Here is a 27,844-nt window from a genome sequence, read left to right as displayed (position 1 = left end):
GCCGAATTGCCATATCCACGACGATGTAGACGCACAGCGTTGGGATTGCGTGTAGCCAGGGAAGTCTTTCTAAGGGAAGAGGTCCCACGAGTTCTTCTTATCCTCTTGGTCTGGCGGCTCGAGCACCATAGAGCTGATAATTGGGCTCTCAGCCATTCTACGCGGTACAGGCTACAGTTGCAAGAATGCAGTTGCATGGAGACGCTCGAACGCGGCACCGTGCCGCGAATTTGAGTCGCCGTGCTTCGAGAAGTTGTTCGACTGGCGGTATCCCACTCTCTCGGTGCAGGACGGTGATAGGTGTTATCTTCCAGACGGGCAGTATAGCTCTTATGGCTTGGTACAAGGCCTTGTTCATTCTCTGTAAGAGATGCTGATTGCTCATGGTGTGTCTCTGGTAGGCTGACTCCATCGCGGCCTGGTGGTGCCTGGGTACCACGCCTCGGAGCCGTGGAGCAGGACTGGCTCGATATAAGCTCTGACGGCACTTCGCGCGGCACTCAGAAGAGGGCCATGTATCATATTGGTCAGTCCTCGCAAGTGATAGGCGACGGCCTGCGCCTTCGCAGCCCATGTTTCAATATAAATCCAGAACAATAACCTGCTATTAAGCCAGATACCAAGCCAGCATAGAGCTGGCTTGGGGTGTTTCTTGATGTTGCCGTGGCGTACTGCTGGCGAGGTCCTGAGTTTACTGCGGGAGAAGTGCATGACCTCGGTCTTTTTCGGGTCGAATGAGACGCCGTTTGCCGCGCCCTAGCGCACCATCTCGTCGATAGAGGCGGAAGCCGCAACAGTCGTTTCATCTACTATGTCGCCTATATATAAGATAGCCGTATTATCTGCATAGCCAAAGCGGCCTTAGGGGTTACCCAGTCGGTAGATTGGTTCAGCATAGAGCAGAAAGAGGATAGGCGATACCGGTAAACCTTGAGGCAGGCTGCACTGAAGAGGGGTAAAGGGGGTAATGGTGTCTTAATACCTCACGCAGGCTAATCGATCCTTTATAAAAGACTTGGCCCATCTGGCTAGATAGTCAGACCAGCCTTATTCGCGGAGACATAAGACTAGTCTGTTGCGCATAACGGTGTCAAAGGCACCTTGGATATCCATCGTAACCAGGGTGGCCACCTTTTTATGCGCGAACGCCACTTCTATATCATGGATCAGGGCAGTTACCAGGTCCGTCGCGGACCTTCTGGGAAGAGCGCCAGCCTGTTATGGGTAGAGGACGCCGTAGTGAACGGCTGCCTATGCTAGGCGGCATATAATCAGTCTTTCCAGCCCCTTGCCGAGGCAAGAGAGCAGGGAGACTGGTTGCCAAGCCCGAGGTAATATAAGATCACGTCGCCCGGGTTTAGCAATCATAACCACTTCTGCCTCCTTGAACGGTTTCAGGTGATAGCCTATAGAGAGGCATCCTTCGAATAGGCGGCAGACGTGCATCCCGATGATATACCAGCCAGCTTTAAGGAGGTCGACTATAATATTATCTGACCCGGGAGATATATTGCCTGTGTTAAGGGTTGCATACTGCGCCTCATCGAGAGAAATCTTATGCGTAAGCGGAATCGACCTAGGGGGACAGACTAGTGCCCAGGGGTCTACAATATTGTCGTCTGAAGTTCGATGCTCTAATATAGCTCATCGAAGTGCATTTGCCTTATCTATCTGAGTTTCATATATAATATCATCGACCTGTAGGGGTAGCGGCTGGAAAGGCCCTGGGGACTTTAGCCACCAGATAGCTTTATAAACGGCGCTACTGCTGGAGAAGCTATTAATAAGATTTCGCTAATACTGCCTTTTCGCCTAATAGACTACGCAATAAAGGTCTCTTTTAGCAATCTAGATATCCTAATTAAAGCCAAGAGGGTAGCTTCTTCTAATAGCCTGGAATACCGCTGCTGCGCTAGTACACTCCTCGGTCTACCAGGGGGCTAGATATCTACCTTTCTATACAGGCCGGCCAGCTGCCTTTGCTGCTAATATCAGTAGATTCATAAGTAAAGATGCAAGCTTATCCAGCTCCGTAGGCATCAAATCCGCGAGGGGGATATCTATGGCTCCAAGCTCTATAATCTCAATAAATCGTTTAAGCTTATCTTCTGTTATTACTTGAATCTTGCCTAGCTGTATTAGAGCTGGCTTAATATAAGGGAGTATTAAACTAAGTATAAAGTAGTTAGAGCTAGTGGCGAGATGGGCCTCGATGGTAGCTTCATCCAGTGGCATATTAGTAAATGCAAGGTCGATTATATTGCTATGCAGGTTTATCGGGATATCTAGAGTATTGAGGAGGTCGAGGTCATTCTCCTATGCCCAGCCTGCAATCTCTTAGCCGTAGTTTATAGCTTGGCCTGTCTGCCAACTACGATATCTAGCATTAAAATCCCCAGCAACAAGGTATCGTTCTGGGACAGGCCATCGGAGCAGTGTGTTCAGGGCATCCCTTTTGTTATTCTGATGATAGAAGTTGATAATCGCTATGCCGTTGATTATAAGCCATAGAATGTCCCAGGTCTGGAAAGGCCGAATTTAATCAGCCAGGAGTCTTAGGTCTCATCGGATATATATTATAACTCTAGGCTAAGTCTTATTGCTATTCTACACTTCGACTAGCGTGAATGTGTCATAAGCCGGGTAAGTTTTGGTCATAGAGCAAGTCTTTATATAGGCCGTCTATGGTTTATGCAGAAGGATAATATCATATCTTTCCGCATCAGCAAGCGCCAGGGCGCAGTCGTGGGCCAGAGGTATCTTTCCAATGTTAGCCTGGAAGATACTAAGCGGCTTCCTATCGTTCTTTCGTGTTTTCGAATATCTATTCCTAGTCATGAGCACGGTTAATGAGAACTATATACCGCTTTCTCGGTAAGCCTGGCCTAGGGTTAGGATGTTCAGGCTCCTCCTCTGCTTTATAGCCCGCCTGGGGAGTTATGGCCACCGTAATGCATAAAGGTGCTCCTAATGCAGCTGGACTTAAGGCGCGATTATCTGACTGTTCATATAGTGTAATATTATCATTCCGTGGCGCTCTTACATCTTATTGCGTTTCCTATTGCGCATCTAGTTGCGGTAGTCCTAGGTGGCGTTGCCTGTATACCTCTGCACCTACTATTCGGATATATTATCGTTGCTCCTTAGTGAGTCGACGGAAGGTACCATGTACTTTCCTCGGCCGAGCCGGACACTTACGCAAACTGGCCAGGTAGGGGCCTAAGCAGTTAATGCACTGCTCCGGCGCAGCACAATTATCCATAAAGTGGTCAGTCTTGCCACAGCGTTGGCAGACTGGCCTTCTATGATAGTTATAGGCATAATGGTAGCCCTAGCACGTTTCACACTGTCTAAGATAGTCCGTCTTATCGAGAAGTCTAGCCGCACGGCTGCCAAAGAGAGACCAGTATCTCTTTATAGGCCTCTGAAATGACACCAGTAAGGTCTTGGTTAAGGGGTTGTTAGAAATTTATCGCATAGTATACACGCTGACAGGCTTAAGCCTAGTCTGGATTTTTATCTTATTGCTAACAATACTATCACTATCTACCTTATTACCATAGAAGTCGGATAGTCTTATAGGAAAGTCTAAGACTATATAAGTGAACCATTCCTAATTAGTTTCTACTATTATAGCCCCTAGTTCAGCTGCCTATATGTCCTATTTTTCTACAAGATAGTCGCAGGTTTCAGGGTCCATGGTCTATATGGCCTATCCAGATCTCACTTAAAACACTTGCCGAACCTTATCAGAGATAGCGCCGAGTTTTTAACGGATAAGGGTCCGGATTATATAGCCACTTTGCGCTCTGGCCGGAGCTTCGGCTTCTAGATAGATAAAGACATAGAGGTCTTCTCGGGGTAGGGTGATAGTCGCTGGTTGCCCCTGGCGTTAAGGTGGATTATTTTATCGGCGTTGTTGTTGTTAGTGGTTCGGCCGGCCACAGGCAGCAGGCAGCGAGGCGGCAGCAATGCTGCTATACGTCGGCTTAGATGCAGCTCCGTCGCTGGAGAGCTCCCTTTTCCAGGAGTCAAGGAAGCTGTCAGCGAATTATTAAGCAAAACGTCGCTGTAGTCCTGTGGTAAATTACTGAGCGGCTTCTTCGAACTTGGCGCAAAAGGCCTAGAAGACCATCAGCTTAGCGTTGTACTCTTTAACGCGCTTGCGCGCAAGGTCATTAGCAGATTCTATAATAGAGACTGGTCGTAGTTTAAAGATGGATGAGGTGTTGGTAAGTTCAGCTTCTTCCGTAGCTGCAGCGGTGGTGGCGGTGTTGAGTGGCGAGGACGGTGTCTGAGCCGTCCGCCCGGGTCCAGGTGAAACACCAACGGGGCCGTTGCGATTGCAGGGCTGTTCTGCAAGAGGGCTGCACGGGCTCCTCGGTTTAGGCTATCGGTGGTGTGGATCCCTAGATCGAAGGGATTCGGCGCGGCGGGTGGGCTTGTCGTGGACGAAGCCATCGCCGCGGTTTGCGTCTGCGCAAAGCGCAGAATGAAACGTTTGTTGTGCACTTGTTAAGGATTTGGGTGTAGACAGGGCCACTTTCTTAACCCTTATATGCCAAGAAAGTGTGATGACAAAGGAAGGTTCGCCATCGCAAACTTGTATGTATGTATATTTTTCGTCCGCGGGGCCATTGGCCCCGAAAAGTCTCCTACTAGAGCACAGGACGTGCTGATTCTCGCTCGGATCATCTGCAAGGCCTTTTGGATCGGAGCCGTATACATGCTCGAGCGTTTTCTGTACTCATTACCTCCAAGAGGCACCTCTCTACTCGTAGCCAGCTCTACAGTAGTTGTCGGTGAAGCACGTCCCATAGACATCAATACAGTTAATCTCAGCAGAGCTTCCCTCCAGCAACGCTTCTATCTAGTTCATCCAGCATATCATCGGCACAAAGGCGCTTTACTTTCAAGAGGTTATCCCATCAGCGAGAACTATTCCTCTCTAGCCTAGAATTCTCTTGCATAGATAGATCAAGTAGCTTCCTATACCCTAAGGCAGGAAGTCCATAATCCCCTAAGATCACCAGTAGCTGCAACCCTAGAACCATGCATCCTTAGGGAAAACCCTTGCAGGAGAAAACCCTAAGGCGGCAAGAATGCTGCTCTGTGGACAAGGTAGTCGCCTTATTCCACGGTCTCTAGGTAAGCTCTATACCATTTCGACCCAGCGGTTTTATCTAGTAGTCTCAGCCAGTGAGACAAATTATCAAAGCCCGGTCGAGTTCCAGGCGGCAGCCGAGGCTGCAAAGAAGAAGAGGTTCTCTGGGTAGTACACGACTACAGAACGACTACAGAGATCGGCCATGCAGCTTCCGAGCTGCAAAGAGGGCAGCGAGCCATTTGGGGCCTGTGCGTCGAGATAAGGGGGCACCAGAGGGCCCAAGAAGTCGAGCAGCTAGCGGCTGCTGGTGTTGTTCGGGCAGCAAAAGCTGCAGAGGTCGGTCGTACGGGAAGTCGAGGGGCGCAGAGCCCGGATTGTCGCAGGCTCGCGAAGCCGGAATGTCGGGGTCAGAAGAAGCAGCAAATAACACGTGAGAAGTAGCGCCCGAAGGCGATGTCAAGAGCTCGCAAAGCTCAATGTCGTTGCAGACACTCGTCGCGAAGAAAGGTCAACTCTCTGAATCCCTTTCTTCAGGCAGCTGTTAGGGTCCCGTTAGCCCCACAGCTGCTTTTATTGCCATTTTAGCCTGCAAAAATTCTCTACCCTAGCAGAGCGCTAACAGCGGGTGCCAAGGAAATTCTTTTTACAGGAGAGAGTTACTCGCATTCGAGGTGGTATGTTATGTTATGTTTTGAAACTAGTCTACAAGTTCAAGTGATTCAAGTCAGTAGACCTGAGTCACCTACTGTGTGACCGCCCGTGAATCCAGTGCCAGGTACATCAGAGAAGGACGGATCTGGAAAGTGTTCCCTCACTTTTTCCTTTATTTTGGTAACCAAGAGCAGTTCAGACCATCAAAAAGCTAACTTCAGGGTTCCTTAAGATCTGTAGCCAGTTCAGCTCTGGTTGAACGTTGCGTCGCTCCCATATGAGTTGAAGTGTTTCTATAGCGGTGTACAAGAAACCCCACGGGAAGAGACGCAATTGCCTTATCATTCTATCCTTGATCCAAACTTGCTGATATGCATCCAGCGTCTGGGCGCCAGCAACGAATGTTGGCCAAAACGACGTCTTGAAGTTGGGATCCTCGTTAGTAATTGAACGCAGATGGCACATCAACCCTGCCTCTAAACTCTGCTCAGTCCCTTCTGGCAAGAACCTTCTAACGGAAGGAATTACGTAGAGGATGTATAAGCAACATGCCATTTGATGCGTATACCATGAATGTGCCCGGCTGTTAATGTCAGTAACTTGACGACCTCGCGGCACATTCTCAATGTTACATGACCACGAAGCCACGTCAAATGATATGGCGTTGAACATGAGTTTCAATCCTTCCTCGGTTGTACCATATGCACCGTGTAGTGTAGGCTGGTCTTTCAAAATCATTGCAGTAGACCACATGATTTGTAAGATTTCAGCTGGACAGCAGATGAAGCTATTTCTAGCGGCATAGTGCATAGCAGATGAGGCAAATGCCCTGTTAAGAGCGAATAACGACTTCGGCACCTAATCCATAAAGGTCAAAGCAAAAGCATAGTGGCTTTCCATGTCCGTCAGATTGCGCCTTTCATGTATACAATATAAGAAACTTACATATAACAGTCCGATATAATGAAGTCTTTGAGCATCTCGCCAACACCAGTTATTGGAGGTACTTGGCTCAGCAACCAGCCCATAGCATTAACATGGACCTGGGAGTCATATTTCCCAGAGTCAATCATATCAGCCGTGACAAGCATAATCACGGCCGTTAGTACCATGTCATTTCCTACCACATCTACATCGCTGAGAGCCATGCGAAGTAAGTAGAGCGCCTTCTGCTTAGCCGCCAGGGCATCCGCCAAAGCTCGTCGGGACGGACTCCAATCGTATTTGTTGATACTTTGTGGATGACCAAACCATTTGTCGGCGCCAGGCCTGAGGACATTGGACATGTGAGGCGCGGCGGCGGTCACCACCGTATATAGCAGAAGCGGGCTCTCAGCGCCGATCGAAACCAATCCCGGAAACGGATTGTAGCCTGGTAGGTCTATAGCTACGAGCTGTGGACATAGTCCTTTTGCAACTAGTGATTGGTTCACCAACGTTAGGCGCGGAGATTTTTTAATAATAATGAACAGTGGGGATGACAAACAGTAAGATAGATAGTAACGATTGGCCGTGCTGACGTTGCTCAATGACGGGTCACACAACCCGTAGCGAGGGCCCAGTGTACCAGGATTCAGGTAAGCCGAAGATTGACCTGAAGCAAGTCGTTGACCTCAGTTTGCTAGTACGATAGTGTTTCTTGTTGCGTTGGCCTTTGTATGAGATATTACGGAAACTCCCAGGATTCCTTGGCATTGGGAAACTTTTTGCCCGCCATCTTGCCACGGCTCGCTACCGCATCTATCCATCTCCATAATTTTCCATAGCCAAGGCAATTCTTGCCTGTGGTCGTACACCTGCGACACGCGGGTACTGAACGATCGCAGCTAAGCCTATTATAACGGCAATTGTGGCAAGGTTTGGTGGGTGTCAGATTAGAATTCATGGGTGGCGGCCATGGGGAGTATGTCGGAAGTATTGGAAGTTGATCACACAATACTGGCGGTGGAAGAGGAGCTTCACTCCATTTTTAAACGCAGCTAAGGGACTATCGTTAGCTTGAAGGGAAAGTCGTAGTGGAGACTGGTCAGCCTGCCGTCCGCCATTGGGCCGAGATCGTGGTGGAGCAGGACGCCCCCTTTTTGACGCCAAAGCGATCGAGTCGCCTGGTGAGACCCACGAGCAAAGTCTGAGACATTACGCGACACCTGGAAAACCTCGCCAAAGAAACGAGAAATAGCGCCCCTCAGATGATGCGAATTGTACCGACCGAAGCGCAGGTCGACCGACCGAAGTCTGAAAGAATAGCAGCTACAAGCAGCACACCCCCTCCCCCCTAAAGTTAGAAATCACTTTCGGTGCAATATTGTCAATTCAGGAAGGGTTTCTATCCATCGTCTGTATCTATAATTCTTCGCCTCCTCGGCCATGGTCTACTCATTTCGATGAAAAATAAGAGATTAGATACCTTGGGTGCCTCTGGATGTACGGACTACATCTTACTCTCACATACAAGGTTATTAGATTGCCTACTGAGAACGTCTGACTGTTGCTTAGTCGTAGTACGATAACTTGTTTCAAGGTTCGACCTCTCGCTTCACCAACCAAGATCTATGCCTAGTTATCGATCCTCATTAATCAATCATCCGAGGCTCCCTAGTGGCAGCTACATGGATAACATATTACACGACTCATCCAGAGGGCTTGATCTGGAAACTTCAAATGTTTCATATAGTACAGACAGGTCTTTGATCGTCTATCGGCAAAACCTATTGATAACATTCGTTAAGCCTTCCACCACTTTACCAATCGAGTCAATATCTACCCATTCTTTCTTGGAATGCAATCCCTCTCCTTTCGGACCCCATACCAGTGGGACGATGCCAGCTTCAGCCAGCAGAGCGCAGTCAGTCCAATAAGGCGCACCAGCCAGAGTAGCCTTCGACCCAAGAACATCACCAACAACATCCGTAACAAGCTCGACGAAAGGGTGATCGAAGGCAGTGGCCATAGGCGGTCGACTCATGATAATTCTGAAGTCGGCCTTGAAACCTGGCACGGCTTTTGCAACATCGGCTATCAACTGGCGCATCTTGCTCTCGACAATCTCCTTAGACTCACCCGGTATAGTGCGCCACTCCATAAGGACCTTGCACTGCGCGGGATAGGAAGATATTTCTTCGCCACCAGAGATGGTCGAAGCATGCACATTCGCTGTGCCTAATGTCATGTCACGACCAGCGCCAGCGGTACCTTGATGAATTTGCTTAACGAGCTTTCCAAGCTCAGAAAGAAAATACCCTGCATTGATTATGGCATCAACACCCAAATCAGGCCGCGAGCCGTGGGCTGCGACGCCGTGAACCACCACTTCTATGTCACAGAAGCCCTTGTGTGCGTGGAAAATCTGAAGGCCTGTAGGCTCGGAGACGATCGCGGCGTCTGCCCGCCAACCAGCTCGTAAGATATCCTCAGTACCTATACTCCCACTCTCTTCATCGGCAACTGCGGTGAAGATAACATCACCACCAAGCTTAACGCCGTTCAGCTCTAGGCGCTTGACATTAGCTAGAGCTACCATGGCTGCTGCAACACCGCTCTTCATATCCGCTGATCCACGACCATGGAGTTTTCCGTTGATGATTTTGCCGCTCAGAGGGTCGTCCTCATAACCCATCAGCGTAACGGTATCGATGTGTCCGTTCAGCATCAGGGACTTTGCACCATCTCTTCCGGAGCCACGTATAACGCCAACAACCGATGGACGGCCCTTGACAGATTCGATCCAATGGGTTGCTATATCGCGATGTTCCAACCATGATGCGATGTATTGAGCGACCACGGTCTCTCCAGGGCCAGCCACAGATCCAAGAATAGGGCTTGCAGAATTGATTCTGACTAATGTTTGAGTGATGAGGATGGGATCGTCAGCAGAGACATCATGTGGGGTATCGTAAGTTGCGTCGCTAGTCATAGGGCAAAAGATCACGACAGTCGAATTCCTGGTCAAGCCAAGAGCCTTTTTATCGGAGATTGTAAGCCGTTTAAGCGCTGCCAGTGATGCAGCACCAGCTGGTCCTGCCTGAATTCCGTGTGACTGGAGATAGAGCACGGCTTGGTGGGCTTCAAAGTCCGATACAGTAAGACTCGCATCGATGCCCTGCTTCAATATGTCCCAGGATCCAGTCGACAGGCACCGCTTTCTGAGTTCAGTCATAATGGTGTGTGTTGTTGTAATCGTAGTTGATTCACCAATCGCAAGACTCTTGAAAAGACAAGCAGCCGTGTCGGGTTCAACTGCTGACACAGCCGTTGAATAAGCACTGCTTTCTGACTTGAAGTGTGAAATTGCACCTCGAGCGATATCGACAGGGGCGACGATGAGGTCTGGTCTGTAAGAACCAAGTTGCTCCTCTGTTTCCTGCATAAGGACTGAATAGTCGTAAGAGTCCTGCCAAACGAAAAGTTAAAACATGTTCCACAATTCTTGAGTCTAGCCTTTGCGATAGGGAAAGCAAGCACTAACTTGTGGTCTAGTTTGGCAGTCCACCAAGCCGTGAGAGCCATTGATTGAATCCTCATTAACATCGATTGGCGATGCATTGGCACCAAGTGCAGTGAAGCAGTTCGTCAATATTTTGGCACGAACAGTACCCACACCTATCTCGTCGGCAATCTCCCTGAGATCAATAAGAGGAGCTGGCTCAGCGCCGTTTCGGAACTTTTGCTGAAGCTTCCGGTACGACAATCCGGGGGGCATTCGCCATGATCTAGCTTGGGCGTTGAGTGCAACGAAGCGACGAGTGGACGCCATTATGAGTCTAAGGCGGTAGATAAGGATGAGATTGTGCAGAAAATATGCTGCTGCAGCTACAAGCTAAGTTCAGATCGACGTATCTGGTGATGCGAGTTTTATGCGTCGAGTTGAGAGGTGTGTTGAAATATGTATTTAATAGTCTCTTGCCTTATGGAGCCGCCTGCAGGTATGTTATTCGGCGGTCCTCGGAAGCAGGATGCCTTCCCTGTCATAGGTGTCTGCCGCAAGCTCGTAGCCACCTATGCTGAATCAGGTCAGGCTAAGGGAAGTTCTTGTTAGACACGCACGAGCACGACGGGGTGAGTGCATCCAAAATGTGGACCAGAAGAGTGACAGTATGATGGACAAGGAAGACCTAAATCCATTATCGTCTTCGCCAGTCTTTGGGAGGGGTTGATTCAACCCCTCTTCTTCTTATAGAAGTGGAGCCCATCCACAGACGCCGATCTCACAGGTTCAGTCAGGCCCTCTGAAATCCAAAGAGAGAGCCACCACTACCCTGTCACGAGCCAAGATTCTCCGATGTGTTTTGTTGGGTATATGTACGCTCTTGGTTAGGATGGTTTCCCACCCCACTTTCCTTCTACATTTTCTAATGCTAAGGTTCGAATAGATCGCTGGGGTCACAACGATTACACAACGTACTACATACCTACAAGACCCGATTCGCTAATTGTCATCAACGCCTCCTCGTCACGCATGAACTCGGAATTAAATAAGCGAAACCAAGTTCGTTGGCGTGAACCCATATGGTCGAGTCAGGTGATAAATCTTTGCGTACCATTGTCACCATCATCATCCTTTGAAAGGTAAAATTCAAGAAGGAAAAAAAAGAAGAAGAAGAAGAAGAAAAGAAATTAGTTACGCATATTGTATTACGATCGACCTAGCTAGATCAGGCATTCACATGAGCGACAGCATCCAACCAAGGCATCGGATAGCTTCGTGCCAAGGGACTCCCGATACTCTGCCCCCCCTTGGGTGCCCATTAATTAACTTCAAATCGTGTTGTTTCCAAACCATCATCGTCGCCTCCATCGTACTAGACACATTGCTGAGTGAGCGGCACCCCTTGAGCTCTTCGAACCAGTCCAACACCTGAATTCTTTCGTGCTCAGGGGCAAGACAAGCTGCAATGAACAGAGCCCATAGCGGGTACGGCACTGACCCGACAAGAGCATCCTGCCGTTCGTGAACTCGGCGTATCGCCTCAAACAGCGTTGGCATTGACTTTGTTTGTATCTCTTCCGCATCACACCCATACTGAGCCACTCGAAGATATACCCAGGCTGCAGCCTCGAATGCCGCCGCATTGAGATAAATCAGGCTTTCCGTGTCAGAATCTTCAGACCACTGCTCTAATTCACTGAGTCGGTTCTCTACGGCTTGCAACTCCGTACGCATGACGGCCGCACTTTTCCTATCTGAACCTGCTCCCGAATGATGCTGGATAGTTGAAGTTATCGAAGTGATGTTTTGGATAAGCTCTGATGATAGCCCTGTGTAAGGGTTGATCTGTGAGCGGCCATGCATTGATCTCAATATTGGGAACATGGACTTTCGCTGTGGTACTAGCCAGCCATTTAGGTCTTCAATCTCAAGCTCAGTCCCTGTGGTAGCAAGAAAAGCTTCGGAAAGCGAGAAGTAATCGGTAACAAAACGATATACTTCTGGACTGAATGGTTCGTGCCCATATCGTTTTACCATGGACAGCCCTCCAAGGGTATGTACAGCCCATTCGCTGGTACTATTCGTGGCGATTTCCATCAGACTATGCAGCATAACAGCCATCAAAAGGCCATCCCTCTCGCATTGATTTATGGAATCATAGGTATCGTCCAGGCCCTTGCTGCTGCATAAAAGTTGCCGCACGTCCTGGAGTGACCACAGTTTGTGTTGAAGCATAGACGAATAGAATTCCTGACGTTGATGCTGTTGGTCCGCGTGAGTTCGGTTAAATAGATCGTGAGCTGCTAGGCTCATGATCATGTGTAAGAGGGGGCTAAATTGAAATGCTCGAGGTAATATCAATCGTTGGAACGGGTTTTCCAGTTTTTTTGAAAGGACTCGATGAGCAGACCATTCTTGTGTATCTACCACTTTATTAATCGGGATCAGTATCGATGTTTTTGAGGCTTACAGTATTGCAGCAATGTGCCATCGTTGTGCTCTAGACTTGGCAGCGCACTCAACGACGGCGGTAGTGAGAGTTCGAGCATCGCCAAGGGTCCGTCAGGCGTTTCATCAGCTCTCCTGCTTGCACCCCCGTAGGGAAATCGTCGCACCTCATCTGCCGTTGTGTGCAACCACCGCAACCTACCTCGCGGAATCGGCAGTAAGTAATATGTTGTCTCTGGCGTGCGGTTGTGTTGTGCCGCTCTCCCGAATGCAATTCCAGCACACCTCGTCTCGTCTTCCCATTGGAGTCGAAGGCCATAACTACAGGCTAGTCCTCGCCGGATACACCGACTACATGAGGGACGTTCTTCTACCAAGCCGTCTCAGATGGGTGACTAAATTTTGGGGGGGCAGGTCGATCCGCGAGTCGCTTACCGGAACATCTTCTCTTTTGACCTACGGCGTCAGGTTAGCCAGCATCCCGATACCTGCAGAAAACGTCCAGACATCACTTTTGCAATTCCAACATCCAGTACGATTACGTCGAATAGAACGGGATTGATAGACCGAATCCATATCCGGTGGGTTGTTTTTATGGGGGGAGGTGCGCATCGACCTGCCTCTTCGTTTGAGTGATTTCTGGTGGGGCGAAGTGCAGGAAGATTTCAGGCCTGGCCGAGGATCTGGCCGGGGGGAGGACATACTTAAAAAAGCTCACCAGCCCCACACAAGGCCATTGCCCCACATAAATAATCTTTTCCTTGTCACCCGCATGACGAGCTAGAATTTTGGCGCATCCACCTGCCTTATGACATCCACGCCCTGTGGAGCAACATTACGCTCTTATCTCACCCCCCTCCCCAGGTTTTTTTTTTACCCCTTCCCCACTGTGTTCACAAACCAAAGAAGATGTGGGGAGGGAAAAGTCTGGGGTATCGTATCGGCGTATCTTCGTATCGTGGCGAAAACCTGGGGTCTACTTGGACCAGATGGCGGCACAGAGCTGTAGACAAGATAAGTTATCACTTGTCTCAATTTAGAACAATAGCATGATGTCGACGATAAATATCATTGACCTTCCACTTGTTCTCCGAGGTCAAACTCAGTGCAAGTCATGCATTATAGCTCCTCTTCCTTCCATCCTTGGCGACAGCCTTCTGATAGCCTCTGCTTCGTTGCAATAAAACCTTGAAATCGAAATACCTCCCATGATGTCGAGCTTGACGCCTCATCAACTCTTCGCAATGACTCCTTCTAGCAGTAAGTCGTTTTCTAGATCATCGTCGCGTCTGGAGTATCCTTCACTGCTGTAGGTATGTGGGATGCTCTTGGTGGCCTCGGTGTAGGAGGTGCTGCAGGACCTTACGCTGTTTCGGCCGCCAATGCAATTCTTTATGCCCTTTTCTCAGTTGTCTGTATCATCGCAGGTGTCGTCAATAATCGCATCAGTCTCAACTACGGGCTTGCCATCGGTTCGATTGGATATCCACTCTACGGGGCGGGCCTATACACAAACAACTACAAGACAAATACTTGGTTCCTGCTATTCGGGGCTGCTGCGTGCGGTATCTCTGCAGGTTTCTTCTACGCTGCCGAGGCTGCGATCGTGATTGGATATCCTAGTCACAGCGAGCGTGCGTTTTACCTAACCATCTGGGCGACAGCCAAGGCGGTCGGGCCCATCGTCGGCGGTGCTATCAACCTTGGAACCAACGTAAAGAGGAATTTTGTCGGCCAAGTCAGCGACACGACTTACATTATTTTCATGGTCATCATGTGTCTAGGTCTACCAATTGCCCTCTGCCTCAGTCCGGCGAGCAAGGTATGGCGCAAAGACGGCATTCTTGTCATTGTTGACAAGCAGCTATCATGGGCTAAGGAGTTTAAAATCATGTTTGAGTTAGTCCTTACGCGTCGCATTCTTATGCTTTTGCCAGCTTTCTTTGTCAGCTACTTCTTTGTTGCTTTCCAAGGTACCTGGTAGACGATGTACTTTACCGTACGTGCTCGAGCGCTGTCATCCTTCCTCTTGTACTTTTCCAACATCTTCGTTGCCTTCCTCCTCGCTGCCATTCTAGATCGCCCATCGCTCCCACTGAAAATCCGGGCTAGGGTTGGATTTTTAATCGTCATTTTCATCATGATTGGGACTTGGATCTGGGCAATCATCCTTCAGAAGCGATTCTATGATGCTGAGACACGCCTCATTCTCGATTGGGGAGATAAAGACTACCCTGCCGCTTTTTTGCTCAGTTTCTTCTGGTGGCTTGGAGGCCAGGGGTTTCAACAGTATCTATACTGGCTTATTGGCCAGTATAGTACCAATCTTTCCTCTTTATCTCATCACACAGGCATTTGGCGAGGTATTGAAGCTGTTGGCCAAACTGTCGCTTGGGCGTAAATTTTCTGGACAACACTATACTCAACCACAATTTTATTAACTTGTCTGCAGTATCCAGTCTCAGAAATCAGTGAATCATTTTACAAGCATTGGACTGAACTTGGGGATTACTGTTATCTGTATTGTTCCGGCTTGGATCATCATTTCAGAACTGGAGCATTCTCATGAGATCCAGGTCACCGTTGCTGAGCTAAATGGAGTAGAAATGAAGACAGAGCAGCTAGAGGAACGGGAGGCTGGGAAGAATTAAAGCTTAGGTTTTCTTATCACTGCTATGCTGATGTCATTTCCGTGGCACAAAAGTCATTTTCAGGCCATATCTTTATTCGTCATTCAACTTATCCACTTTGCTTATTTTTCAGTTGTGTAATAATGAGCGCTTAGCTAGTACCCCAGGTGCTGGCTTCACAGATTCCCTTTAAGGCCCGAAGCAATGACTGAATGCGATAATAACAAGAACATCCCGAAACTTCCCTACTTCGCAAACTTTTGGCCTCTGATAATACTCGTTGAAATTGACATATTAAGCTGTTGTTCTACTACAGCGTTTCTTATAGATGCACAAATGCATGACATCACAATGCCATTGCTCGTCAGTAAGTAAGGTTGTCAATTTGTGGTGGACATTCTTTTTAAATGTCTAGCGTCATACCATTAGGTCCTGCAGTTTGATCGTGCCTTGGACCTCTGCAGTATAAACTTAAGCTTCACAAGAGAAAGGTGCACGGAAAGCACCGGTATCGTAATGATGTTTCTGCAGTTGCCGTTAGCTGAGGCCAGTCTGGGTACAAGTTTGTCAACAACGACTTACAATGTCCATAGCGGTCGAATATGTCCCTCCGACGAGAACCAGAATACCAAAGGCAAAAACAAATATACAAGCAATAGCATGCAACAAGTTTCCTCTGGTGTACCACTTTCCCTTACAGATAAGCATGTACCACATCACTGCTGGGAAATACAAGATAAACCCAGATACAAATAGAGCCGAGCTGAGCGAAAGCAAATCATTAAAAAAAGGGATGGACTCGCCGAGTATCCAAGCGCAAAGGGTGATGCCGAACAGTACGAGCAGCCAGGTAATCCAACCTTTAGGGGTGTTAATGAAGCGTGTGACAGAGTCTTTGTAGAACCGAAAGTGGATATACCGAGCAGTAACTGTGTTGCCGATGGCCCCTGAAATGAAAATAACAGGAAGTGCGACACCGAAAGCTACCTTGGGTAAAACGCCTGATAGTGATAGAAGAGCAGGGCTCTGAACATCCTTACCGACAAAAACGTAGATGAGTGTGCCGGTAAGGGTATAGACGAAGATTTCGAGGATACCGAGAGTCCATACTGACTTCATAAAGTCTGTGGGTGTATGCATCTCAGACATGAATGGTGTCATATACATAGCAAAGCAGTATGCGAAGAGCATATTGCAGATGGCCACCATGCCGTCTTTGAAAGTCGCATCAGGGTCCGGCCAAGCTGACCAGTCTGCAGCGGACAGGCCACCAGGTTTGTTCGCAGCATCAACACCGGAGGCGATGACTGTGACAAGGATGGCTGTCATGACGGACAGGAGGTCGATATAGCCTAAAATGGCCGCTTCCGCGAACGACGGCATGATAGCCAGAATGAACAGCAGGACGCCCGATACGGTACTGAAGACCATACCACATGTGCCATCATCCGACAAGATGTTGAAAGAGATCGTGCCCGTGAGGACATAAGACGACGTCATGAGGATAAGCTGAAACACATACATAGCTCCAAACAGCTCCTCGCCAAAACGACCCATGAGTAAGCCTCCGATATCTCCATAGCTTTGGATAGCAGGAAACAGGACCTTGACTTTCCCAATGATCCATGCAGTATAGATAGCCATAAGACCAAGAGAGATGCAACAGAAAACTCCAGCGATAACGCCGAGAGTAGCAAAGGCCCTTGGAAGGCTGAACACGCCTAGGCCAATGGCCTCAACAACGAGAATCACAGCTAAACGCTTCCATCCGAGTCGTTGGAAGTGTGCTTCTCCCTCTGCGGTCTTTTGTTTCTCAAACTCGGTGACGGTGCCGGTCGTTTGATCGTAAGAGTCATCAATATTGATTATCTGATCAGAATCGAGACCAGACAAGTCTTTCGTCGTGGCTAACGAATCGCTTTGTTGTGTAATTGTATTCATGACGAAGGATACTAGTATTTGATCGAGCAAGAATTAGAAAATGGAAAAAAGTGTTGAGTGGTCTGGGCTGAGGATATAATGACAACAGTCTAGGCCCGGGAAATTATTCAAGTATAAACCTGGGGAGTGCCCAACTTCTGTAGTTTGCGGGGAAGATCTCATTTTCCCCACGCTGAGGAAATCTTTGTAAAGATGGTGGAGTAGCCGCTCCTTGCTGTACGTAATAACAAGATGTAAATGCCTCGACTCGTACGTAGAGATACAATTCAGGAGGCTTAAGTTAGATGGATAAAGCTCCCATCGTCATTCAGAAGACTCGACGTTACCGGTAAGTCATAGCCGCATGCAGGAGGTTCTCAGTGAGTCAGTGTATGATTAGTACGTTACTGCGGGGTACACAATAACGTAGTTACTAGGGTTGTAACGCTGATGAGAAACCTAGAACTGTGGTATGTTGAGAGAACACCGCAGTTACGCGATGGTGGTGTATAAACCGGAGGCGATATCGGAGATGAGGGAATTTTCAACATGTCTGTGTAGCCCCAAGGTTCGCAGCTTCTAGACAATAGTAGCATGATTACAAGATCAAGGTCAAAGCACCATCTCGTAAGATGAACTAACGAAGCGGTCGCTTCTCTACAAAGATTCAATCATTTGATCCGAGTCATCAACGTGGATACCCATAGGTAAAATAGACAACGAGGTGATCTTCCCCAAAGGTAGTTGCACAGAGAGTAAGCTAATCTTCCCGTTCCTTTGTGCGAGTTGAAAGAAGCTACAGCTCTTTGTTAAATTTTGACCTCGAGAGGGACCTCGATCTCCATCAGGAAACGCTGAACGTATCCATCTCATATCGATCCTAGCCCTGACAATCATTCTTATCTGGAACTAGTTCTTGTCTTGATAATCTTTGTGCGTTCGGATCGGTCGGCATGTCTAGTTTCATCTTTCTTTATCCCTTTTTTCTTGCCCTCCAGAGCTTAGCGAAGTCATCGAGCTTCTTCGTCGTTTAGGGGGCGCTAGGCCCAAAGAGCTTTCTACTGGGCCACAGGGCGTGCTGAGCTATCCACATTCACATGAGAACAAAACATGATCATGTCGAGAAGCTCCAGGGCAGTGAAAATGCACACTACGTTACCCGGGAACACTATACCCTTATCCCATATCAGTCACATACTGAACTACGACAAAGATTGGCCAAACCTAGCCCCTAGCTTCAAATTAGAACAGAACAGAAGGGATAGGCACTACCTTCCGAAGCCCGACACAGCTTTCTCTGGTCGGCATTTTGTTCAGCATACAACCGGCTCCTACATCTTTCATAAATTAAGTGATAGAAGCCGTGCATAGCATGCGTCAAGCCCTCCGTGGTCTTACCCCCTGAACCCACCTCCACCCATTCCTCCTCAGAAAGTAATGACTTTTAACCCCACACTAAAGGCCCAGAATCAGCATCGGCCAGGGTAGCCTCTGAGCTACAAGCCATGCCAGTGATATCTGTGGCAAGCCGGGCGAGAGGATGAGGAGTAGTAGTCATAGTAGTAGTAGTAATAGTCGTGCTAATCACGCCTGGGTGTGACTACATGATACCCGGCAGTCTTCATTAGACTCGTCCGGCATGAAGTGCCACCAAATTGAAACCCTACGTTGCACTAACTAAAACAGTGTTCCTCCGCCACCGGACAAGGGTGACATTACGAGGTATATCGTAAGTAGATCTCTTTCTTGTCAAGTAGTTGCAGACAATAGTTGAACTGTGGATCAACCTTCGAGTTTTCGACATCATGCAGCATGAAACGAAAGAGAATGTGGGCCGACAAGCTTCCAAGTTCAATGCAGTAACGTTTGCAGTTATTTCTAGTTGCGAAGGGCCCCACACTTCTGTGGATAGCTGTTGTTGATTGTAAGTTTACTAGCGACAAGTGCTGAACTGGTAGGCGATAGCCGGTGATTTCTCTCTGGGGCCATAGGGTAGGTACATACACGCTTGACTTCGACTTGACCTCAAATCTGCAAAAACGAGCGAGCTATCTCACAACCTTTGTTGTACATCTTCGGTATGTTCTCAAATCAACAAGGGTTTGCTTATGAGGATGCCGCAGAGACTAGCTGCGTGGACGTTTGAAAAGGATATTTTATTTTATTTCATTATTTATTTTTATTCTTATTATTATCAGTTACTATTATTATCACTGTTGTTTTAAGATAAGCGACCTATTCAAACTCGGCGGGAAGTGCAACTCTACTTTCTGAGAGGATAGGGGATATTGACTCACAATAGATGTTGCTGAACAGTAAAAGATTCCGTCCTGTTTGGCAACCCTGCTCCGCCCGTGTCTTTCACCAAACTACGTTGGTTACCTCAAACCTGGCCCGTGGACTTCCTCGCGTGCCAGCACCCTCAAATTTCAAGTAGGTTTGTGGATTACCAACAGAACGCGGGATGTCACTCATTCGGGGGGCCGAGTTCCCAGTTTCTATAACGTAATAGACAATCCGCGATCAGGAATCGGTTGACACGAGGGCGGGGATTAATGTCGGCTACTTACCCTAGCTCGCCACTAGTCTGTAATTTATCTTCCTAATCCGGTTCTGGTCCGTGTACGTGATATTAAACAAGTCTAAATTACATTTTCAGCTCCATTCTGTTCGAGGAGTGCGCTCTTGAAGATCGAGATAACTACCGAGAGCGACCGCCCAAAAAAGCTATCTCTGATCCCTCTCAACATGTCCGACATGAGCATTGTAGCCATTTGAGAATTAGCCATCACGATTTGGTAACCTATCATCAGCCATAGAACACAGGCTTGCGGCCATGGTTAAGCGCAAGACCTACGCCCCCGTTCCGGGCCAGCACATCTCGGGGCAAGCCAACAAACCTCTATCCCAACCCCCCCACAGTTTGACGAGCCAACAGGTCCTCGATGAGTTATGTAGTAATTCGGCCACTGGACTTAGACCTGAGGAGGTCCCTCAGCGCTTGGAAGAAATGGGCCCCAATGAGTTGGAGCAGAAGGCTGGCGTCCAGCCAGTCAAGATTTTTGTCGAGCAGATATTCAACGCAATGACTTTGGTACGTGATCTCTGACAAGTTGTCTGGCATCGTGACCCTCCTAACAGTAGCCATTGGGCTCTTTAGGTCTTGTTGATGGCACTAGCCGCCAGCTTTGGCATCCAGGCCTGGATCCCTGGTGGTATCCTAGCTGGTATCATCATACTCAACATCTTCATCGGCTTCTTCCAGAGTCTTCAGGCTGAAAAGACCATCGATTCTCTTCGTACATTAGGCACGCCCACATGTAACGTCTTTCGTGGCGGTGAAACCATGACTATTCAGACCGCTGAGATTGTTCCCGGAGATATCGTTGACTTGGCCACTGGCGACTCCGTTCCTGCTGACATCCGGCTTATTGAAGCCGTCAATCTCGAAGCTGACGAAGCGCTGCTCACGGGTGAATCGGTACCTATACTAAAGATTCCAAAGTTGACGTTTGACGCCAAAACTGGTCCCGGTGATCGTCTTAATGTGGTATTCAGCTCGTCCATCATTACGAAGGGCCGCGGTCGCGGTATTGTTTTTGCCACAGGCATGTTTACAGAGATCGGTCTCATTGCCGGCGCGCTCAGCAGTAGCGGCAACGAGGTCAAAGAGCACCAAACTCGAGACAAAAAAACCCTGATTCATGTTGTCTGGGATCCCGTTGGTAGTTGGCTTGGAGAGTTCCTGGGCCTCACTGTCGGCACGCCCCTGCAGAAGAAGCTCTCGCAGCTCTTTCTGTCGCTATTCTGCTTTGCTATTGTCTGCGCCATCATCGTGATGGGAGCCAACGAATTCAATCCTAGCAAGGACGTCATTATTTATGCTATTACTACAGCAATAGGTACTATCCCAGTATCTTTGCTGCTAGTGCTAACCCTGACTATGGCGGCTGGCACAAAGAAGATGCTTGAACGACATGTCATTGTTCGAAATCTCTCTAGTCTCGAGGCTTTAGGGGGCGTCACTAGTCAGTATACCTGATCACTTATCTATGTTCAATACTAACCATCCAAGACATTTGCTCCGATAAAACGGGAACTATCACCCAGGGGCGAATGGTTACGCGAAAGGCGTGGATCCCAGGTTGTGGCACATATTCAGTTGAAGCGACGAGCGACGTGTACAATCCCACCGCCGGTCAAGTCTTTTTTCATGCCTCTCAGCCTACAGATCTTGCCGGTCCCAATGTTGAGGAGAAGCAAGGGACCTTGATCAATCCTCAGGAAGAGGTGACCTCCAAATTCAGCCTGCAGCAGTATCTTAATATCGCATCCTTGGCCAACCTTGCTTCTGTCGAACAGAGCAACAGCAGCTCCACAGACTCTGGCGAATGGAAGGTGAAAGGGGCTCCTACTGATATCGCCATCGAAGTGTTTGCTGGGCGGTTCGGCTTGAATCGCTTAGAGTTGTCGCAAGGCCAAAAAGCTCAGTGGAAGCATGTGGCCGAATACCCATTTGACTCTGACGTGAAGAAGATGACCGTCATCTTCCATCATATTGAGTCCAGCGAGACTCACATTTTTACAAAGGTATGCCCTTCTTAATGCATACCCAAATTTCATAGTGGAATCTAATTGTTGTTTTGTCTAGGGCGCCGTCGAGCGAGTCCTTGAATCCTGCAAATTCATCACTTTCAGCAATGAAACCCATCCGTTAACTTCCAAGACTAGTCGGGATATCCACCTCAATATGGAGACTCTCGCTAGTCAAGGCCTTCGTGTCCTGGCCCTGGCCCATAAAGTGAACGGCAGTATCGTCTATGAATCTGAATTTGCTGGCGATGTTGTCCCGGATCGCCAGAAATTTGAACAGGACCTTGTCTTTTATGGCCTCATTGGCATCTACGATCCTCCTCGCCCAGAATCTCTTCCCAGCGTTCGCGCTTGCCATGGCGCTGGAATCGTTGTCCATATGCTTACAGGCGATCATCCACAGACAGCTCAAGCCATTGCCGTTGACGTGGGCATTCTGCCTTCTCCAGAGAAATTACAATCGCTTCCAGTCGATGTGTCCGGAACGATGATGATGACCGCACACGAATTTGATGCTCTCACGGACGAGCAGATCGACGGCCTAACCCAGCTTCCTCTGGTTGTGGCTCGTTGCGCACCAAGCACCAAGGTCCGAATGATTGACGCACTTCACAGGCGTGGACGTTATGTCGCTATGACTGGCGATGGAGTCAACGACAGCCCCAGTTTGAAGCGAGCCGACATAGGGATCGCGATGGGAACAGGCTCGGATGTTGCCAAGGAGTCTTCCGATATTATTCTCACCGACGATAATTTTACTTCAATTCTGAGCGCCATCGAAGAGGGACGCCGCATATTTGATAACATCCAGAAATTCATTCAGCACGTATTGGCCGCGAATATCGGTTTTGTGGTAACATTGCTTGCTGGCCTTGCATTCAAGGATGAGAACGGAGTATCTGTGTATCAGCTCACACCAGTTGAGATTATTTGGATGCTTATGGGGACCGGTGCCTTCTGTGAAACTGGTCTTGGGTTCGAAAAAGCGGTAGCAGATATTCTTGACCGACCCCCCCAAAATGTAAGCTCCTGTTCCCTTGCCTTGACGATAGAGTGAACTAATATTCGGCAGCTCAAATACGGCGTATTCACACCCGAGTTTCTCGTCGACATGGTTGTCTACGGCATTATCATGGCTGCCTGCGTGCTTGGCTCGTTCACCGTCGTCATTTTCGCTTTCAATGACGGTAACCTTGGTTCGAACTGTAACAACGATTACTCTGAAGCCTGTGATCCCGTGTTCCGCGCCCGTGCTACATGCTTCACAACGATGACTTGGATCTTTCTCCTGTTTGCGTGGGGTCTGATTGACTTTCGTCGCTCACTCTTTTATATGCCCAAAGGCTCCAAGGCGTGGGCTAGTCATCTTTGGGGCAACCAGTTTCTATTCTGGGCTGTTTTTGGTGTCTTCTTCACAGTATTCCCTGTTTTATACATCCCCAAGCTCAACCACGTTGTATTCCAGCATACAGGTATTGGCTGGGAATGGGCAGTGGTGTTTATCGATGTTGGCGTCTTTATGTCCTTGTCAGAGGCTTGGAAGTGGATTAAAAGGATTTACTTCCGACGACAATCAGGACGTTGGCGTGAAGGGCCGACAGCCGAGGTATAGCTTCACACTTGTTCACAGACGATTCTTCTATACAACTGCTGTTGGCTACTGGCATAACGGTGGAAGTTCTGTTGTGAGCAATTACATACGGATGATTTTGGACATGGTGTATTGAACACTTTAAAGTAGGCTGCATTGGTTAATTTGAGCCCCATGTTTATACCGTGGTCATTGAGATAAATCATCACTCCTCCGACCTTTGTTCATCGTTCATCATCAATATAGATTTCTCAGTGCCTTTAGTGCAGCGACCGTAACGTCGTTTTAAGCTCACCTTTCCTGCCTTACACGTTCCACTTCAACCTCACACTCTTCAGTTAATGTTCTATTCCTGAAGAGCGATTTCCTTCTCGTAAGATTTGCGTCTCTAATAACCGATCTTGCTTTTTCTCCTTACTATATGTCCCAGTATTTACTGTATAGCCAGCACCGCCATTAAGATTGTCCAGCTTCTCCCGCCAGGTCAAGTGGTTTTATTTCGTTCCATTTATTTTTTGCCCATAGGACTATGTCGGTCTTGACAAAGTCTCATGTGGCTATTGTCAGTCGACACCTATGCAAAAATATCATACGATTCTCAACACTGGTAATAGACATCTCGTTTGTTTTCATTCTTTGTCTTCTTAGTTCTTGTTCAGGTGATTCTGCTATCAAGGCTTGCCCTGTTCAACCTTGTGAACCGTTCTGGCCGAGTCTAACATATTCTCCGTCCCCTTCCCGCGGGGTAAACCGATATCTTGGGCTTATTCTTTCTAACCAGTCTATGCTACCTTATCCACCGCAAAATCTCAGCTGTCCTCTGCCAGAAGCGCCTCAAGTCCCTGTAAGAGATCTGCTTTTAGATCTTCCAGATCCTCAACACCAAGACTGAATCTAAGCAATAGCGGATCTTCGTCCTCGCTGCTCATGGCACGCCATTCGCACAAGCTCTCGACGCCTCCTAGACTGGCAGCATGCTGGAAGATGTATAGTTTACTCGGCAAACGCTTAGCGAATTCTCGATCCTTAAGCCAAATGCTGAAGAGAGAACCATGACCACCAGGCATCTGTTTCTGAAGCCAGCCCTCGTCCAGCGCGTCCTTCTGGATAGAACTATGCGTCACTTTCGTGATTGTGCGGCCAATAACTGAGTTTCGATCCTCCAGACCCTTATGGAGCCAAGCAACGACACCTTGAACGTTGCGAGATTGCTGTGTGACGCGGAGGAATAGAGTACGCAGTGATCGAATGCCCAGCCAGCCCTCCAGGCTGCCCATGACGTTTCCTAAAACCTGGCGTTCCTCACGCAGCGTCTTCTCCCATCCTTCCTGAACACGATCTGGGTGAATGACAACGATACCACACAGCATGTCAGAGTGTCCGCCTATGTACTTGGTGCCGCTATGCATGACCAAATCTGCGCCCAGCTGTATAGGATCTTGCAGTGGGGGCGGGGCAAGTGTTGCATCAACAGTCAAGATGGCTCCTGCAGCGCGAGCCTTCTCTTTGAAGAATGCAAGGTTACGCGCCTCGCCAGTTGGGTTGAGCGGTGTTTCAACGTGGATCATATCGCCCGGGCCAGCCTGATCAATATCGTCTAACGACAACTTTTGAAGCCCGTTGAGCTTGTGCATGATGTCGATTATGCCGTGAACGCCATGATAGCCGTCGGTAATGAAGATCTTCTTGGGGTTCACCAAGATCAACATAGAATTAAAAGCTGCAAGTCCCGAAGCATAAGAGACGGTGCTGTAGCCAAATAGAGTTTTGAGTACAATTTCGAACCGGTTCGAGTTAGGGGCAGTGTAACGTGAATAAACGTGTGAATCGAAAGGTGCATTAGGCTATCACTACCAATTAGCAAGGCTCTCTTGTATTCGTCTGGTTTCTTACATCGTCATTCTCCATCTCGACCAGCTGATCCGGATCACGGGTATATCGATAGTTCACGGCGGGGTGCATCGCTGGGGCAATGGCCCGGTGAGGGCTGACGAAGTCATCGGCGTGTACGGCCTGGGTCGAGAAATGGAATTTGGGTAGAGCTTTGTGCAGAGCCTCAGCTGTCAGGACAAACTTGTCGGTCTCGCCGCGGGTTAAGTTGGTCCCCATTGTACTGATGTTGTCAAATAATGGCGCTGATAATTTTTCTTGAAAAAGTCTCAGTGTTGATGAGTGGGGTTACCATACTGGGTTGTATTTATAATGTCACCGCGAATCTCTTGTTCAATTATCATCTGAGCCACTTGCGCCCTAATGTCAAGCCAAGGGCGCGCACCTAGTTCATACAGATACACGGCGTACTCATCCCATGACACTCCTACGCCCGTCGGATTCACTTACTACAGGAGGGACGTTACTCTACGAGGCCATGTTAGACGCTTGACCAGATCTCAGGGGAAGGTCGATCCGCAAGCCGCTTACCGAAAAATTTCCTCTTTTGACTTACGGCGTCAAGTTTGCTAGCGTCTCCACGCCTCGAGAAAAGTCGAGACATCACTTTTGCAATTCCAAACCCCCGCACGATTACGTCGAACAGCACGGGGCTGGCAGAGTGGATCTATTTCTAGTAGGCTTTGTGGAGAGATGCGCATCGACCTGCCTTTTATTTTGAGCGATTATAACGTCGCTCTTCATACAGCGTGGGGCCACCCGTTTTTGTCTACAGCCCGTCAGGCTTGTGTCTCCGCACACTTGATAGTTACTCAGGTAAGGTGTAGAAAAATAACGTAAGTGACTAATTACTCATAGGGGTCCTTGGTCCTTACTGCACTTCAAACGCTTGATATGCGTGATTGATCTAGCGGGTTTCATCGCGACATCGGCTCTTACACGATAACGTGCGAGATTTTACGAGTTATCCAGTCGTCCATCCCAAATACTGAAAACTTGAGGGAGTCTCCTGGGGGCCTGCGGCCATTCATGTACGTCTCCCGCTTAGGACAATGACTTGAATTTCAACTCCGTTCTATATTCCCCGTTGCGCCGTGACAACTTATGTCTATTGGTCATGCTGATTGCTATTCTATCTCGATCTACCTAATCCGTTCCAGCACCTTCAACACGTCTCCCAAGACGCCCATAGCCGTCACAGCCGCACCGGCACCGGCACCTTGAACAATCAAAGGCAGCTCACCATATCGCTTGGTATAGATGCTGATGATGTTGTCGCTTCCTTTAAGAGATGCGATAGGATGAGATTTCTCGAAAGACTCCAGACCAACTTTGGCTTGTTTCGATGCCACATCAACGTGGCCAACAAATCGAACCACTTTGCCGTCTTTGGCCGCTGTTGCTTTATGTTCCTCCATCTGAGAATCGAACTCGGAAAGCCTCTGGAGAAACTCTTCGCCGCTTGTGACCCCCTCAAGCTCTTTGGGAATCAGACTCTGGACTGGGAAAGAAGTCGGTGACTCAATGGCGAGTCCAGCCAAGCGGGCGACGATGGTAACTTTTCGAGCGACGTCGAGACCGTTCAAGTCATCACGTGGGTCAGGCTCAGTGTAACCTAATTCCTTCGCTTTTTTGACTTCGTCTGACCACTTGCCGCCACTTCCCTGGGTCGGAGCGAAGTTGTTGAAGAGGTACGACATCGTACCACTAAAAACGCCCTCAACGCGTGTGATTTCATCGCCGGTCTCGACAAGTCGCTTCAAAGGCCCGATGATCGGTAGCGCTGCACCAACTGAGCACTCGTGGTAAACCATGGAGCCATCAGTGCCCTCTGCATCAAAGATCTCTTGCCATAGACTCCAGCTACCAGAAAAGCCTTTCTTATTGGGGGTCACTACGCTGAATCCATGGCGAAGGAACTGCGGATAAGCCTCGGCGATTTGCTGGCTGCTTGTGTTATCCACCACAATGGCCTTTCCAGGTGCACGAGAAAGGTACTCGACAGTTTGAGAGATGGAGGGGAGTGGTCCTCCTTTAGCTTCTAGTGCAGAAAGAGCTGTGGCAATCTCAATGTGTTGATAATCGGCGTGGTAAAGTGCTTTGTCAATTGTGGCGACATAGACAAGCCTTATTTCGGGAGAGCGGCGTCGACTGGCGACATAGGCGAGCTGCTGGAGGAAAACGGAGCCAACACCGCCAGCACCTATCTAAGATTAATCCTCGAACCACTGGCTGCCGATCGCTATGAATGGTGCTGGTAGGTCAAGTACTTACCGATGACAGCAATGGAAACTTCTTTAGTAGGGTGTATCATTGTGTATGATGCAGAGAGTAGCCTTAAAAATGACCAAGGAAAACGGTATTCAGAGGTGAGTGTCGAGTTGGAGGGATAGGTGCTGACTGGCAGGCATACCTTCTATATGAATCATGGGAACAATCACAAAAATACTATCGATTACTAGTCACTAATGTGCATCATTGTCATTAGTAATGATGAAGTAGCGGTATGATTAGTAGTAAAAAGCCTTTGTCAACATATCCAAAGAATTGGGGCCTGGGAGCGAGTGAATCTGTAAATGGAACGCTGG

General features: G+C 48.6%; 8 protein-coding genes across 8 annotated transcripts; 3 read left to right on the top strand and 5 right to left on the bottom strand.

The window, feature by feature from the left end:
- Window positions 1-4,558: 4,558 nt before the first annotated feature.
- Window positions 4,559-4,831, top strand: BKA55DRAFT_586774 (uncharacterized protein; the record flags this gene model as incomplete). Its single annotated transcript, XM_046194604.1, has 1 exon — window positions 4,559-4,831. A coding segment is annotated over one exon (273 nt), but the record flags the coding sequence as incomplete, so codon positions are not given.
- A 1,122-nt stretch (window positions 4,832-5,953) lies between these two features.
- On the bottom strand, window positions 5,954-7,506 carry BKA55DRAFT_600271 (uncharacterized protein; the record flags this gene model as incomplete). The annotated part of the gene is made up of 3 exons (XM_046196503.1): window positions 5,954-6,587; window positions 6,704-7,152; window positions 7,387-7,506. 3 exons carry the CDS (start codon window positions 7,504-7,506, stop codon window positions 5,954-5,956), a joined length of 1,203 nt encoding a protein of 400 aa, XP_046041018.1.
- A 797-nt stretch (window positions 7,507-8,303) lies between these two features.
- Window positions 8,304-10,633, bottom strand: BKA55DRAFT_265712 (uncharacterized protein). The gene is made up of 2 exons (XM_046185443.1): window positions 10,224-10,633; window positions 8,304-10,148 (listed from the first exon to the last, which is right to left on the bottom strand). The coding sequence occupies exons 1-2, from the start codon at window positions 10,509-10,511 to the stop codon at window positions 8,454-8,456; spliced, it is 1,983 nt and encodes a 660-aa protein (XP_046041017.1). The 5' UTR covers window positions 10,512-10,633; the 3' UTR covers window positions 8,304-8,453.
- Window positions 10,634-11,371: 738 nt separating this feature from the next.
- BKA55DRAFT_586761 (fungal-specific transcription factor domain-containing protein) lies at window positions 11,372-13,393 on the bottom strand. Its single transcript, XM_046194603.1, has 5 exons — window positions 13,229-13,393; window positions 13,145-13,208; window positions 13,068-13,088; window positions 12,655-13,002; window positions 11,372-12,607 (listed from the first exon to the last, which is right to left on the bottom strand). The coding sequence occupies exons 2-5, from the start codon at window positions 13,206-13,208 to the stop codon at window positions 11,418-11,420; spliced, it is 1,623 nt and encodes a 540-aa protein (XP_046041016.1). The 5' UTR covers window positions 13,229-13,393; the 3' UTR covers window positions 11,372-11,417.
- A 450-nt stretch (window positions 13,394-13,843) lies between these two features.
- Window positions 13,844-15,033, top strand: BKA55DRAFT_547139 (uncharacterized protein; the record flags this gene model as incomplete). Its single annotated transcript, XM_046190994.1, has 4 exons — window positions 13,844-13,892; window positions 13,946-14,454; window positions 14,606-14,631; window positions 14,745-15,033. 4 exons carry the CDS (start codon window positions 13,844-13,846, stop codon window positions 15,031-15,033), a joined length of 873 nt encoding a protein of 290 aa, XP_046041015.1.
- A 700-nt stretch (window positions 15,034-15,733) lies between these two features.
- On the bottom strand, window positions 15,734-17,203 carry BKA55DRAFT_698458 (transmembrane amino acid transporter protein-domain-containing protein; the record flags this gene model as incomplete). The annotated part of the gene is made up of 2 exons (XM_046200519.1): window positions 15,734-15,787; window positions 15,845-17,203. The coding sequence occupies 2 exons, from the start codon at window positions 17,201-17,203 to the stop codon at window positions 15,734-15,736; spliced, it is 1,413 nt and encodes a 470-aa protein (XP_046041014.1).
- Window positions 17,204-20,018: 2,815 nt separating this feature from the next.
- Window positions 20,019-23,387, top strand: BKA55DRAFT_698457 (uncharacterized protein; the record flags this gene model as incomplete). Its single annotated transcript, XM_046200518.1, has 5 exons — window positions 20,019-20,276; window positions 20,343-21,210; window positions 21,258-21,772; window positions 21,834-22,796; window positions 22,848-23,387. 5 exons carry the CDS (start codon window positions 20,019-20,021, stop codon window positions 23,385-23,387), a joined length of 3,144 nt encoding a protein of 1,047 aa, XP_046041013.1.
- A 585-nt stretch (window positions 23,388-23,972) lies between these two features.
- Window positions 23,973-27,780, bottom strand: BKA55DRAFT_657648 (pyridoxal phosphate-dependent transferase). The gene is made up of 8 exons (XM_046197492.1): window positions 27,531-27,780; window positions 26,403-27,459; window positions 26,196-26,273; window positions 26,132-26,163; window positions 25,880-25,965; window positions 25,549-25,666; window positions 25,260-25,501; window positions 23,973-25,210 (listed from the first exon to the last, which is right to left on the bottom strand). The coding sequence occupies exons 1-8, from the start codon at window positions 27,568-27,570 to the stop codon at window positions 24,176-24,178; spliced, it is 2,688 nt and encodes an 895-aa protein (XP_046041012.1). The 5' UTR covers window positions 27,571-27,780; the 3' UTR covers window positions 23,973-24,175.
- Between the last annotated feature and the right edge of the window lie 64 nt (window positions 27,781-27,844).

The sequence above is a fragment of the Fusarium redolens genome (genome assembly GCF_020744475.1).
Source record: "Fusarium redolens strain MPI-CAGE-AT-0023 chromosome Unknown BKA55scaffold_37, whole genome shotgun sequence".
Lineage (NCBI taxonomy): Eukaryota > Fungi > Ascomycota > Sordariomycetes > Hypocreales > Nectriaceae > Fusarium > Fusarium redolens.
The sequence above is the reverse complement of the archived record's forward strand: the minus strand, read 5'-3'. Positions and strand labels throughout refer to the sequence as shown.